This window comes from Tachysurus vachellii, chromosome 8, assembly GCF_030014155.1.
Source record: "Tachysurus vachellii isolate PV-2020 chromosome 8, HZAU_Pvac_v1, whole genome shotgun sequence".
Lineage (NCBI taxonomy): Eukaryota > Metazoa > Chordata > Actinopteri > Siluriformes > Bagridae > Tachysurus > Tachysurus vachellii.
This window is the reverse complement of record NC_083467.1, coordinates 20,611,504-20,624,782: the sequence shown is the minus strand read 5'-3', so window position 1 is coordinate 20,624,782 and position 13,279 is coordinate 20,611,504. Positions and strand designations below refer to the sequence as shown.

At 39.6% G+C, this 13,279-nt stretch overlaps 1 protein-coding gene across 1 annotated transcript; it reads left to right on the top strand.

Annotated features, from left to right (window-relative positions):
• The first annotated feature begins 24 nt into the window (after positions 1-24).
• Positions 25-11,739, top strand: igfbp5b (insulin-like growth factor binding protein 5b). Its single transcript, XM_060876852.1, has 4 exons — positions 25-803; positions 7,181-7,404; positions 7,492-7,611; positions 7,760-11,739. The coding sequence occupies exons 1-4, from the start codon at positions 467-469 to the stop codon at positions 7,892-7,894; spliced, it is 816 nt and encodes a 271-aa protein (XP_060732835.1). The 5' UTR covers positions 25-466; the 3' UTR covers positions 7,895-11,739.
• Positions 11,740-13,279: the final 1,540 nt, after the last annotated feature.

The window sequence follows — 13,279 nt, the reverse complement described above, 5'->3', positions numbered from 1 at the left end:
CGCCTCCCTCCAGCGCTGCTCGGTTTCGGCCGTTTTTAAAAAGGCAGGGCGGCCCGCACTCGCTCAGTGTTCTCGCCAAAACTTGTGCAGACGCGGGGAAGAGATCAAGAGCGCAGCCGCAGAAGGGAAAACGGCTGCGGGTTCTGGAGCGCCCGAGAGGTTTGCGCACACGCTGGACCTTACTGGTGCTGTCATTACAAACGGGCAATGATCAGAACAGATAGTCTGTTCTAACCTTTGTGCAAAAAGATCTTTTTTTTTTTTAAAGCGGATGTTTTTAAAACGCAACATTTATTGATCTTTCTTTGTGACTTGTGGATGCGGACTTTTTTTTTCTTACAAAGTTACTCATTTTATTCTAAAAATCTGATGACCTGAAGCAAAGGTGTGTCGGAGAGTGTAATTACGAATTTGCTCGGACGTTCTTATCATATTGGAAGAATAAGAATAAATCATCTTTGAGAAAATGCTCCTTAACTTCTTATTCGTGATGGTGCCGTTTCTGTCGGCTGTACCACATAGCTTGGGTTCGTACGTGCCGTGCGAGCCGTGCGACCAGAAGGCGCTGTCCATGTGCCCTCCCGAGCCCAAAGGCTGTCAGCTGGTGAAGGAGCCCGGCTGCGGCTGCTGCCTCACCTGCGCGCTCGCCGAGAATCAGCCGTGCGGCGTATACACCAGCACGTGTGCGCACGGACTCCGCTGTCTGCCGCGCGACGGAGAGGAGAAGCCACTACATGCGTTGCTGCACGGCAGAGGGCTGTGCACCAACGAGAAGGGCTATAAGGCATCGCATCCGCCTGTTGGTAAGTGCTGGGTCGCTTTGCGCTTCAACCTGAGCGTGCTGAGTTCCTAAGAGCGGGTTTATGGGTCATATTAATAGGGAGTACCCGTTAATAATGGCAGCTGGAGGCATCAGAGATTATCTAGCTGTGCATATATCAGCAAAATGGGTCACATGCATTGACGTGTATCATCAGTGACTTTGATATCAGTTATTTAAATGTGCATAATAATTAGTATTCAGTAGCCCGATTGTGAGTATTTAAGGTTTTAAAACATCGTGGATGTCTCAATTGCAACAAATACGAAAAAAAAGGAATTGAAGCTTTATATGGTCTCATCAAGGTTGAGTTGTGATTTTGCACATCATTCCAAAACAATATCTGTGCATTGAGCTTTTACTAATTTGCAATCACACGTGCTGTCAATTAGATTCAGACACTGTAGTTATCATTGATCTTTGGACCCATCATTACTGAACTGACACTGAAGAACTTTCAATGCACTGCCACTCATTTGCACTTCCATTGCACATCACCTCTTGCATTCCTGTATGCTAATATAATGCAAATGTGTTCCTTAAGCTTCTTCATGATACCCTGAACCTATCCAAACAGTTGATGAATGCACTGCTTTGGCACTCTGCCACATGGTCAGCATACACGAAGCAGTGTTGATATAATAGCCCAGTCCTCAATCTTGGCCCTGCACTCTTTCTGACCTGCACCTGTCAGTATTTTCCCTGCTCTAACACGCCCAAATTAACATACAATTTGCTTGATAATGACATGATGTGGTGAGTCATGTGTGTTGGAGATGAGAAATCACTAAAATTTGCAGCAGATGTTGTCGAACCATCCAATGCAAGACCAAGTGCAATATGTATTACTTTCCTAGAACGGGATAGTGTATTTTCATATTGCTTTGTTGATGGAATATTTAATTATCTAGCAAGACTCAACGTATTTTGCACTACAGCTAATTCTTTGGCCTTTTGTTCATTATTTAATTACCTGCAGCTGAAGACAGTGAAGACTGTGGGGGAAGATTTATGGGGCAGTAGATCTTGGTTAGTCTGAATTTAGGTTTACATCTGGGGGTGGTGCCGAGAGTTGGATTACTGTTTAAAGATTAAATCTGATGGGAGGCAGACAGCCATGGTTTGGGCATGTGTGCCCAATGCAGCTGAAAACTTCAACATGCTTTTTTTGCATAACTTTTTTACTGCCAGTGTTCATTCTATACATGTTTCTTGTACAAATTATGCTTGTTAATCTAGGGATTCTGTGCTAATATGAGTTTATTTCCACGTTTTGGTTTTATTGTTAAACCGCCCCCACCCCACTGCTCCCTGAGGCCACATAAATCCATGGGACAGCATGTGAATGGAATTTGCTCTGTTCTTCAGGCATTGTTTGTAAAAGGGAAGGATAGCTCACAATTTCTTACAAAATGAGAAACAGAAATATGGTTGTACTCTATGGTTATGGCTTTGAAGGTTACACACATACACACCCACGCACATGTTCACACACAGACACATCAAAAGCCAGTGTCAGGGGCTTGACGTGAGTGCATGTGGAACAGCACTGTAACAGGAGCAGCTCTTCCCCAGTGTGTGATTGCACTGGGTGCTTGGTCATGCCACAGTGATTCAGCAAAACACATTTGGAGCCACTGTCTAAAGAGCTATAAAAGCACTGGATGGATTTAGTTTGGTGCTTCTTGCCTACTGTAGTGTTTAGTTTCATCCCATTTTTACCAGATGGACAGGACGGACATTAATGGAGAGGTCATGCATTCTTGATCACACCACGATTAGGAACCTCTGTCTCCTAGTTACCAAAGTTTTGTTCTTTTTAAGTAAAATTTCACCCGTAAAGCAACAAGAAGGCAGAAAATTGCAAATTATTTCCTCACTATGGGATGCTGCATAGAAATGATTATCTAGAGGAAAACTATCTTTGCTCTTCATAATTGCTGTCGAATCAGCCAAAACAAACCACATATCAGTATGCTATATAATATAGTATGGTATGTAGTATGTATGTCGTTCTAGGGACACAGCCCAAATCACATTATTGATGGTGTAAATGGTCAGCACGGTAGACACAGGTAATACCACTTGTTCAGCAGTTGTCATTCTTACCCAAGCACAACCTATGCCGTACGCTTAAGTAACTCTAGCTACTGGCACATAAATCCCTAAGGTTTCAAACCTTTGTCGCTCTTGAAGTGACTGAGGATTTTGAACACAGTTTGTTGGACATTCCAGGAGGCAACATAGAATTTTGGCACATCAGAAGCTTCACACTTGCCATCAAATATGAGTAAATGGTAGCCTGCTATGTAGTATGTAACATGTAGTCCTCCGATCCTCATGAAGGACCTTTGTGTTTTATTTCAGCAGACTTTTCTGTCAGAGTTCACAAACAATAATTAAAAATGGCTCAAATTTTAAAAGCTTAAGCTGCACATGAACAAGCATGTTGAGCATTGACAACATAGTCTTAACTAATGGACCTTTACCCGAGGCAAAAATATGTCAGATGCTAACATTTGGATTTGGTTTGGTTTTGTACTACTTATTTATGGGTGCCTTATGTAATTCCTGGAGGTTGCCCATATTTTAACTGAAATCATGAGGCAACAGAAAGAAGGCAGTTACTTGTACAGCACTAATCGGTACATAATGTGTCACTGGCAGAAGCCTCGAGCATAGAAGTTGCACTGAAAGCAGCACCCAGTTTTCCATCATTAGATTGGTTTTCACTGCTGCATTTCATTGCATAGCTCTACCAAAGTCAGGCTTCAATGCATGTCTCAGACTGCCACTCACCTTCTCACACGCGGCATACGCAAACGGAGATCCTATTTGGCAAGTTTGAACGTTTTCTCCTAATAAAATTTAACAGCAATTTGTGCAGTACACATTTGTCAGCAACACTGGGAAGGCTAGTTGGTAACAGCTGTGAAGGAACTCAGCTCCTACAATAGTCTATTCTCCTGAGGATCAAGCGATTGCTGGGTTGTGACATTCACATACTGGGCTTTCAGTGTGAGTTTGTGTGGCTGTTCTAAACAATTGAAAGTTTGCTGTACCTCCTTTTTATAAATTATGACAGGTTATTATAATTCCTAGGAACGTTATGTCCAAATAGGAAGCAATAGGCTGGACAGGAACAGCATGTGGTTCAGGTGTCAACCAGTTGAAACATCCTGTCCTGGGTTAGAAGATGCTCACTTTGGTGGCACTTCCTGCATGGAAGGGTAACAAAAGGTGGTTAGTTTTTAGAATAAGCACAGGTTTAACAGTAAATGAAAATGCCTGGGGGAGCTAAAATTATAACTTATGCACCCAACAATTGTCCTTTGAGACAAAACAGATTCTGACAAAGTTTTTTTTAAACAAAACCCAAACACAAACATTCAATGAGACCTCAGACCAAAATTAGATTTGTACAGGATCACAGTGGCTTACGTCTCCTTGTGGGTTTCTAAATACTTGTGACAAATAAATCTGTCGCAAGCTTGTCTCCTCAACCCATTCATCAGTATTTAATATAGTATTATTCTTCATGCTGCCTCTTGAAAAAATAATCTGTTTGAAGAAGCTGATAGTGTGGCTACACTGACAGATCCAGAGTGTGATGCAATAAGGGTTTCTTCATCGTTTGGTTAAAAAAAATATGCTGCCATTAACAGCAGACATTACTTATCCCACCATAAAAATGCTTTCTGGTGGAAATATGCCATGTTGGACACATATTTTAAAGTATATTTGTTGTTTAATAGCCTGAATAATATTAGCAGGTTACAATGTGTATGCATGCATTTAATTAAGGGTGTAGGCTATAGTGTAGTTTAATGTAATTTTTTTTTAATTATTAGTATTTATCGTACTAAATAAGCTATGGATCAACAGGAGTTCGGTATCATATGCATCTTTCCAACCATTATAATGTCATTTTTGTTGTACATTTGCCTGTAGAGAGCAGCTTCTCTCTGGCCTTCTTTGGCCCTTTGTCTGCTTGCTGCTCTGTTTCAGTTGTACAATCATGCTGTGAATTTGGGCCAGCTTTTAAATATTGAGCAGCGGAATCTGGCTCTGGATGTCATGGCTGGCCAGTGACTTGAACAAAGCCATGAATGTAGAGTGATAGACTGGTAGCTGGTAGCATGCACTGCTTAAAAAGTTTTGAAGACAAACTTGTGGAAATCGTGTGGACAACTTGCTTTAAAAGACTACAATAACAAAATGGCGAAATGAGGTTATAATTGTTTAATGTAAACATAGGAGTGAAATTAAAAGCAAAAAATGAACTTGGTATAACAAATTCAAGACACCGGTAAAGTAAAGTTAGTAAATCCACAATAATTAGCCAAATATAAAAAATATAGATGGATTACTTAAATTATTAGTCTTCAGACAGCAAGATACTTTGTATATTGATGAAGTATAATTGGCCGATGCACATGTTAATATTTAAACAGAGCCCTATCAGATGCACCTTGTTTTCTTGCTCAGGTCCTCTTGCCTTAATGAAAACTTTGCAAGGCTAAGCACAGAGTCACCAATACCTCTTTGCCATTCATTGCAATGCTCATTTGAATAGAGAGGCTGCATGTGACATGTCTGGCTTGGTTATGTTCCAGTGTCTTGGCCAAGGCTCAGATGTTAAACACAGACATTGTAACACATCCCACGCAATTTGCTAGGTTAAGGCAGGTTTTTACAATTGGTTGTAATATTAATATGCATTGTTTTGGTGATCAAATACTTTATATGTCAATTTCCTTTGAGTGTTTGGATTAATCTTGGAAAAAGGAAAATGGTTATATAAATAATGATTATTATATATTGTTATTAAAGAATTGGGTCTATAACTAGCTGAGTACACCAAGCATGGAAAATGTTTGCTTTGTAAATAAAAAAAATAACGAAAAGAAAATAACATTTACTAGCAGCAAATGAGGTTAAAACTCTGTCCATTGTTCATTTTTAAACCAAACATATCTGGTTATGTGCTCCTTGCTGGCACGCAAAGCCAAATGCGGCACAGTATCATAAACATCAGTCATCAGTCATTTTTATAACTCTAAAAGACCTTCTAAGTATGAGGTTGACTGTGATAGATGCGATTCAGCAAGCCTGCTGGCCTGTCATGAAGCCTGGCTACAGGGAACATTTCAGTGCAGAATTTAGTCTGCCAAGTCATGAGTTGCAAGATTAATTTCAAAGAGTCAACCACTGCTCTGATAGCAACTTCAGAAGCCAGGAACCTGGTTCCAGTAATCACCCTTCCCCCATGTCCCTATCCATGGCTGCAGTGTCAGACAAACTCTTTCAACACCAGACTGCTTGGAACACCCCTCTCTTGTACAGGGTGTCACTGTAAACCAGACATTATATAAGAGAAACTAGACCATATTAACCCCACCTCTGCCCATTCCCACAACTGGCTAACGGTGCTGAACGTGGTATGCTATCAAACACTTTCTGTTTAATGGATAAATATAGTCACATGTTCATAGTAGTACCAAAATCTCTTGGGTTCAGGGATTATTTATGTACTCACTCCACTGTAAAACCTGTTTGGGAAACGTTCTCTGGTTTAGGTTTAGGTTTTTGAGAACTGCTATTAGCTTGTTTTTGCTCAACAACATAGTCTGCAGTTTTGCTGTAGGAAACCTCTCTTCAAAATGTGTTTGTTCTTTGAGCAGTTCTCACCACACTATATGTTCATATGACATGGTACATGTAGAATCTAAGTAAAGTTTCCAAGACTAGCAAGTCTTTGGGAAACGTCATTCTTCTACAAGTGTCCAGACATATTGAAATTTGTTATCAAATCAATAGAAAATGTCTTCTCTAAAATATATGGTACGCTAAGACCGTAAACTACAGTATATTATTATCATCGGCTTTTTGTAGTTAGCCTTAGTCTCATTTGCATGTTCTGCCAAATGTTTGCTTGATTTGTGACTCTCATAAACCAGCCTTCAATGAAAATTTAGTGCTATTTGGCCACACTGGTGATTTAGCTATTGGCTCTTTACGTAACAATGAAGCAAAGTCCCAGTGAAAGTGTAACTCCATTTCAGGAACCTTGTTGAGATTTGGGTAGGAGTTTAGGGATTTGTATGGGAGGGAGCAGAGCTTGTCATCACCTGCTGATCCCTTTCCACCTCTGTAAACAAATGCAAAGGAAACATTTGGCGGGAACGCAGTTGGTTTCAGGTTTATTTTAAGACACCATTCAGACTGTGAAATAGTAAGCCGGTCTCACAACTTTTTTTGGTCAAATTTCATTCCTCTGAGCCAAGGCATGCAGGTTTGCTAAAACTGTTGGTTGTGAAAAGTGAAGTTCATAATTTGTTGATTATTGCTTTTTTTTAGATCGCGAGTCTAAAGAGCATGACGAGGCAATGAAGACTGACACAACGGAGGAGCAGCTTCCCCCAGCCAAAGTACCCATTTACGTTAAGCAAGACCTAATCAACAGCAAGAAACAGGCTGCAATGCGCAAGGAAAAGAAGAAACAGCAGGAGAAGCTGAGGTCTATGGGTCCGATGGAACACTCACCAGGCCCAACTGGCAAGCATGATACCGAATTTGAATTTGTAAGTTACAGTGAAGGAGTGGAAAATGGAAAGTATGTCACTGATTGCTAAAGACTAACAGATTGTGTGTTGTGATGAATTATAAAGGGTCCATGTAGAAGAAGGCTGGATGGGATCATAAAGGGGCTGAAAGACACCTCCCGCATTGTGGCTCTATCACTTTATCTGCCCAACTGTGACAGGAAGGGCTTCTTCAAACGCAAGCAGGTATGGAAGTAGTCTTTAAGGATTCATACAAATATTTCAGTGTATCAATGGATAGAATATTAATTTAATCTAATGATTCTCTGGAGTTTTGAGTGATAGTCATTTAACACCTCTTTCAATCTCTCCCTTTAATCCATCCAAAATGTAGTGTAAGCCCTCACGTGGTCGGAAACGAGGAATATGCTGGTGTGTGGATAAATATGGAGTGCAGTTGCCAGGGACCGACTACAGCGGAGGAAATATCCAGTGCAAAGACATGGAGCCTGGCAACAACAATGAGTGAGGAGGAATGCTCCGTGATCACCTAAGCCGAGGCTCACCTCCTTCTTTCCTTCCCACCTGTCCACCCGCCAGTCACTCTACGATTTTGATCCGAAAAGAAGAAACAAAACAGAAACAAATTTGAACAAAAACAATCGATAAACTTTTTTGACTGAGCGCTCATCTCTAACTTGGGGTACCCAGTTAATCAGAGGGTCTCTGCTGTGTTAAGAGCTGGGGCCCAGCAAAAGATTTTTAAAAATATATACATTCAATTATATATTTTTATAGAGGCTGGGTTTTGAGCACCATACTTGTTAACACACAGCAAAAAAAAAGAGCATATGGTATGTTAATTATTACCAGCGCTATCTTTTACATCTTCGAGGTTGAGGTGTAAGAGGTGATAGCTCAAACTCTTATTATTGGAAGAATTATAAATTTGTTTGTTTGTTTGTTTTCCAAAGAAAAAAAAGGAAAAAATATCATGTCATAGGGATGTGCTGATATATGGCTATTTGGTCCTCTCAGAGCACTTAATTGGGAAAACCTTGGAAATGTGTAACTTCACCAAGTTCAGTGTATGTGTGTGTGAATATATATGTCTGTCTTTGTTTGTGTGAATGTATGTGCAGTTGCATGAAAGGGAAACATGGTTCCTTTTTTTGTCCCATTTTAGTTTGTTTTCCACCACATGAGAGCGTGGCGTATCCCCCATGCCCTACCCCGCCCCAAGAGCAGTTATAGGGTAGGCTCATTGTTAGCAATTCTCTCACTGGCCTACTCTTTGGGAGAACGATAGTGTAGGAATTGAAACCATGTTTGACATACCTGTCTCAGTGACTCTGTGACTGTGTAGCTTGCCTAAAATGCCAACTGTGCCTATGTAACCTGATGCCGACATGCAGACTGATCCAGGTGATTGGGTAGCTGATGTGCTGGCTGTGACCTGAGGTTCTGTCATGTCCAACATCTTTACAGATTCTTTGTTAGAAGGATGAAAAGAAACATCCACACCCAAAATCATCTGGTACCTATTTTGCAGCATAAGTATCAATATCCAAAGTGGAATACTTGGTGTTATGGTCTAGGACAGATCCCAGTGGCCTGACACTAACGTTCTCAGAATTTGGGCTTGAAGTAACTTGACTTTGATGGACATTCACTTTTAAGAGTGGTGGCTTCTTTCTCAACCTGTGACAAGTTTTTGAAATAGTCTTCTTTTATTATTATTGTTATTATTATTTTGCCTTCAGTGAAGTATCAACTTATCCGCTTATGAGCCATTTCCTAGACCAAGTGCTTTCACTGAAACAAGTGACACCTTGGCGTAGTATATCACCATTAATTGTAGATTGATGAATGTTTTCTGAGGAACCATTATCAGGAATTGCTGCTTGGAAAACGAGTTGTGCATTTTAGCATGTTTTCAACTTTTGTTGTAGTCTGTTTTCATTGTTACAGCCACCTAGTCATTTTGGGACCTTGGTCATATGAATGAAGGTCTTCCCCAATCCACCCGAACTATCCCACTCTCAACTTTTTTTTCTAAGCCACACAATGACCGTGCGTGCTGTTCTCGAAATTCAATCTTCCGCATGACATAACTGCACCTTTTGCTTTTTAAAGGGTGTCATTTGAAAAGGAAGGCACATTTAACTACCATTGTCATTCAGTGCATTGAGAGTTTTATGTGAGTCTGTGTGTATGATTTAGTGCCTTTCTACATACAAATACATTTGAATAGTGATGTGAACGTTACACAGTAGCCAAGGGGATAAAATCGGTTAAACATTATGTACTGACGAGGGTCCTCGGTCGCTTTCAGATTTATATGTCAAAGATATTTCTGTCATGCCACACATTTTAAAACACCTTGTAAAATCACTAGCTGTGAAAGGGAAGCTAGTGGGTATACTTATGTCTCTCGTTGATTGTTTCTTTTTTTATCTCAATGAATAAGCTGAATTTTGAGACTGCAAGTGTATGTAAATGCTTGAGAGTAGTTCAAGTTGTTTTCAGTCAAGCTACATATGAACAGGGATACACAGTGGCCTTCATGGCCAGCACAGGCTGGTGATTCTTTAGCAGGAAAACCAGCAAGAAAAGCCATTCCCTGCCACAGTGGTTCAGCTCAGATCTTATTACAGAGCTCATGTGATCATAGTTTCATGGCTGGGAGGGGGCCAGTAATGCTCAACACAATGAGATAGATAGATGAGACGCTACTCTGCTAAGCTTGCCTCTAGTGCTATTTCTCTCTGCTATTGATAGCTACACCATTATCAAAAAAAGACAAAGAACCACAGGTTGACAGAAAGTCCCAACGACGAGACTGAATGGTAAAAGTGTGCTATGAGAGACTCTTAAACATATGGAGAGAGAAAAGAAAGAGAGTTTGTCAGGGTGAAGGTTATAAACAGACCTTTGCAGGTGTTTTAAACGAGTTATTGGGGAGGTGTTGTTCACTATTATTGCACAAATGGCCTCTAAGGAGGAGGAGGATGAGGCCAGAGCATTTGCCAGCATTATCCAGGTCCTGATTCGTGCTCAGAGCCCCCTCCCGCTTTTTTCTTTTCTTTTTTCTTTTTTTTTTGTTTAAAAAAAAGCAGCTTGCACTTATGTATTTACAATATTTCTTTCGCCATATGACAGCTTCCTCCTAGCAGTGCTGACTCCTAAGCACATCTCAGATCAGGTGTAGGAGAAGCAGAAACAAGCCTCAGACAACAACCCTGCCTGAGGACTTTTGACAGGGGCTTTAGTGGCCCAAGCCTGACAACCACCACTTCATCTGGTGGGGGAAAAAAATAAAACATACACGGCTATTGATCTAAGTCCAATCTCTACTCATCTACTTTTACAGCTACCAGACTATGTGCCTCAGTGGCACCCAGGGAGAGGGAGAGAAGGTGAGAGCCCCAGGCCATGATCATGCTCTGGGCCTCACTACCCCGTCAAGTGGGGCAGCACAAGAACACACACACACCACAGCACACATCACAGTAGATACTGTTAGCAGGCTAGGCTATAGGGGTCTCGGAATCTGTTAGCAGGTTCAAGCAGCCAGTGGTAAATCAGTGACTGCTCTTCTTGGCTTGGGACTGGCATCAAAGGTGGTAGGAAATGATTGCTTATAACTTAGATGTGGTTCATGATTGAATAATGTGCACAGAATTGACACATCAAAGTTCTTGTTGGTTTGTTTTGTGCTTTACTACCAAATCCGTGTCGATTTTCAAAAATGGTGTTCTCGCGTCAACCAAAGACAACACTGTAAAGCTAATTTGATATCTCTTCCTGATTTAAAATGTTTGACTGGATCTCATCATTTATTGAGATTCTTTAAAAATATCTAGCGTTTCGAAAGAAGAACAGTCACATCAAATCAATATAACCCACTGTGCTGTTGCTTGGTGCCTTTACCAGATTCCGAATCTTCAAAATGGATAGATGACTACAATATTCACAACTCATGATACAGTAGTATTACAGCTTTCTTTCTGAATCACTAACAATTTCTTCTTGTTGTTGGATTCTTTTTTTTTTTTTTTTTTTTTTTTGTGGATGAGAAAAGACTTGATGATTGATCACATTGACATGTGGCCTAACATGGCATTTTTAAAAGAAAAAAAAAACAAAATACACCCATTTGTGGCAGGAGGACCGTGAAAATGTTCAGCATTTGGAACTCTTAATAAAACAGAGAAAAAGAAAAAAAAAAAAAAAAAAAACTCAAATTATTAAGAAAGTAAATATCACTGTAATATTTATTCAACTTGTAATTTATGTACTCTTTTAACCTTTGTCTTTTTTTTTTTGTTATGACAAAGCATTTATTTAAATAAAGTTATGTATTCATTTAAACTTTTGTGTTTTACTCTTTCTTCTTGTTATTGAAAATGTGTCTAAATTCTGTGACACAAATTTCCTCAAAATGGAACATAAATGATATATTCATCATACATGCAAATAAGATAGGAATGTGCATGCTCATATGTCTTGTATTCATACAAAAGTGTCCTGACCTATCAATCATTTTAACACAAGATCGTACGCTTCATTGTACAGGCTATTGTTGATAGATTTGCTTATTGTTGAGAGATGAAACATTGCTCATTAGGTTATTTTGAATGCAAGCTTTACATTAAAGGTCTGCCTCAAGGCTAGTCACCTGGTTTCCAACTGTGGTAAAAAAAAAAAGACTCCACAGGAACTAGGAAGTCATTTAATATGAGCCCCAACTTCAAGGGGGAAACAGACCAACACAATGAAAAACTATATCACTATACAAATTATGGAGGTGTGCAACATCACAGAGAGATTCTGCAGAAATGGCAAAAATACCAACTTTTATTATGGTGCAAGTGTGTCAGAGCAAGTTAGCTTAAAGTCATGCCACATGGCTTCACTGATGGCTGTTAAAGTCAGTGGTGGCAATGAGGGACAAATCTCAAGCTAACATTTGCTAAACAGAAACATTTGCTAAACATAAACGCTGCGGGTGGTGACTATGATGCTAAGGGCATAGCCTTCAGTTTCTGTTTTGTGAATGCTGTAATTCTACAACCATCCTTCCTGGAATAAGTGGAAAACACAACCAGTAAGTAGGTATCCAGATGTGACTCACCCGCTTGTCCTAAGATGGGCTAGTATTCTTTCAAAAGAGTCAGATCAAGGAAGCAGATTCAGCAAAACATGTGCAGGGGATTTGATTTGTGAGTCAGCGAACATGACAATTACGGTTGCCTTCAAAGAATCTAACAACTGCACATTAGACTTCAAAGCATCTGTGCCCCTTTTATTACTTAATTAGGCCAATAGCTATGGATGAATGCATGTGGCATTTTAAGCCATACCTTAAAGTATGATTATCACGGAAATTTGTGGCTAGCACAAACAGTTGAATGGACAAATTGCAATGAATAATAATTTAAAGAAAAATAATAAGTATTAAATAACATTTTATTTATTACCTTCTCAAAGGGTGGTCTGGGTACCCAGAGGGGTCTGTGATGTACAGTATATCCATTGGGTCCCTGATGGTATTGCTTATTTAAAATAACATGCCTGTGATGAAGATTAGATATTAGATAATAATGTAAGTGTTGTTATGATTGAACTGATTTACATATAATTAAATGAATAATTATTATTATATATATTCAAGTGAATCTCAATGACTGGTCACTCGAATGCAAGAAAGTTAATATAAGACTTAAAGGCTTAAACAAGCACACAGTAAATGTTTAATCTAACTGCAGTTTTAAAATTAAAACTAGAATGTGGTTGATTATGAAACCTGTTCCAAACCCAGCCCTGTGTGAGTGCAAGGTTCAGAAATATACATGTTCTAATGGTTTGAATAAATGTCTGTCCTGTTGTTATTCAAATAAAATGTGTGCTT